Source organism: Sinocyclocheilus grahami, unplaced genomic scaffold (genome assembly GCF_001515645.1).
Source record: "Sinocyclocheilus grahami isolate Dianchi unplaced genomic scaffold, SAMN03320097.WGS_v1.1 scaffold2202.1, whole genome shotgun sequence".
In the NCBI taxonomy this organism is placed as follows: Eukaryota; Metazoa; Chordata; class Actinopteri; order Cypriniformes; family Cyprinidae; genus Sinocyclocheilus; species Sinocyclocheilus grahami.
Genome location: NW_015507381.1, coordinates 52,958 through 55,153, shown reverse-complemented (window position 1 = coordinate 55,153; position 2,196 = coordinate 52,958). Strand labels below are relative to the sequence as shown.

At 40.0% G+C, this 2,196-nt stretch overlaps 1 protein-coding gene across 1 annotated transcript in view; it reads left to right on the top strand.

The window, feature by feature from the left end:
• The first annotated feature begins 124 nt into the window (after positions 1–124).
• The window catches only part of LOC107574372 (protein NLRC3-like), a 9,784-nt gene continuing 7,712 nt past the window's right edge, over positions 125–2,196 (top strand). The window contains exons 1-4 of the mRNA XM_016260810.1: positions 125–152; positions 496–606; positions 976–1,086; positions 1,304–2,196. Coding sequence (XP_016116296.1) covers positions 560–606; positions 976–1,086; positions 1,304–2,196 — 1,051 coding nt within the window. The 5' untranslated portion in view covers positions 125–152; positions 496–559. The remainder of the gene's footprint in view (positions 153–495; positions 607–975; positions 1,087–1,303) is intronic.

The following is a 2,196-nucleotide window of genomic DNA, read 5'->3' as shown; positions in this document are numbered from 1 at the left end:
ATGTGTAAAATGCCATTATGTTTGCCTTTTGTCATCATCAGCAGGAAGAGACAGAGATCAGAGTCTCCAGAACCCAGTGGTGTATCTGTGAAGAGTGACGGATCTATGGACAAACCTCTTGGATTCAGTGGTGCAGTGACCTCTGACCATCTGTTAGTATAAGCATTTACTTGCTAATTAACTGTAGTGCATCGTAGATGAATAATATAAAAGGTAAGAAATAACATCACTCAGTGAGTGATGATTCCTATCTCGTGACACAATTACAGAGAGACACAGAATCATTTTCCCAAATCTTCACTTTCACAATCACAGGACAGGACCATCTCAAGGCATAGGCAAACATCACTTTCCAGACCCTATCACTGGATTGCTCTGTTTTATTCTTTATTTGTACACCATCTTAAGAAAAGCATCTGTTAAATCTGCAGTGCATTCAAGCTATACAGTATGTATGTGTAAAATGCCGTTATGTTTGCCTTTTGTCATCATCAGCAGGAAGAGACAGAGATCAGAGTCTCCAGAACCCAGTGGTGTATCTGTGAAGAGTGAAAGTTCTATGACAAAACCTCTTGGATTCAGTGGTGCAGTGACCTCTGATCCTCTGTTAGTATAAACATTTTCTTGCTAATTAACTGTAGTGCATCGTAGATTAATAATATAAAAGGTAAGAAATAACATCACTCAGTGAGTGATGATTCCTATCTCGTGACACAATTACAGAGAGACACAGAATAATTTTCCCAAATCTTCACTTTCACAATCACAGGACGGGACCATCTCAATGCATAGGCAAAAATCACTTTCCAGACCCTATCACTGGATTGCTCTGTTGTATTCTTTATTTGTAAATTATCTTTAAAAAAAGCATCTGTTAAATGAATAATTTTAAATGTAAATCTGCAGTGCATTCAAGCTATACAGTATGTACAGTATGTTTAAAATGCCGTTATGTTTGCCTTTTGTCATCTTCAGCAGGAAGAGACAGAGATCAGAGTCTCCAGAACCCAGTGGTGTATCTGTGAAGAGTGAAAGTTCTATGGACAAACCTCTTGGATTCAGTGGTGCAGTGACCTCTGACCATCTGTTAGTATAAGCATTTACTTGCTAATTAACTGTAGTGCATTGTAGATGAATAATCTAAAAAGTAAGAAATAACACTAAATGTATTACAAAATATGCAATATATGCAATGTATACGAGTGCAGCATGAAGAGCTAAAATCATACATTGTTTCCAAATGGTTTCTGGTGGTCTCCAACATTCATTGTCTTTAAATTCTTTTGTCTTTCATTTTTTTCAGCAAGGGGGAGATATATGAGCTGACCAGGTCTGTGCCATTCTCTACATCCCAGTATCAGAATCACATCAGGCAGGACAAAACTAAAGCAGTCCTGCAGACACATCCACTGAAGACTGGAGACCTGCAGACAATCAAAGACCAGCACAAAACCAGCATGAATACTAAGTACGAGAGACTATTTGAGGGAAACAAACTCCAAGAGAATCAAACCCTCCTGAACAGGATCTACACACAGCTCTACATCATAGAGGGAGAGAGTGAAGGAGTGACTGAAGAACATGAGGTTTTACAGATGGAGAAAACAGCCAGAACACAACACTCACAAGACACTCCAATTTACTGCAATGACATCTTTAAAACCTCAGCTGAAGCAGGATCTGAGGAGAAAGACCAGATCAAGACTGTTCTTACTAAAGGCATCGCTGGAATCGGAAAAACCGTCTCCGTGCAGAAGTTCATTCTGGACTGGGCCGAGGGAAAAGCCAATCAGGATGTAGATTTCATGTTTGTGCTTCCATTTCGAGAGCTGAACTTGATCCGAGATCATCAGTACAGTCTTCACAGACTTCTGCTGGACTTTCATCCTGAACTTCAAGATCTGGACTCACAGATTTATGAGGAGTGTAAAGTTGTGTTCATCTTTGATGGTCTGGATGAAAGCAGAATCACACTGATGTTTTCAGACGATCAGAAAGTTTGTGATGTAACTGAGACTTCATCAGTGGCTGTGTTGATGTCAAATCTCATGAAAGGAGAGCTGCTTCCTTCTGCTCTCATCTGGATCACCTCCAGACCAGCAGCAGCCAATCAGATCCCCTCCAAATACATCAACCGTCTGACAGAAATTCAGGGATTCAATGAGCCTCAGAAGGAGGAATATTTCAGGAAGAGAA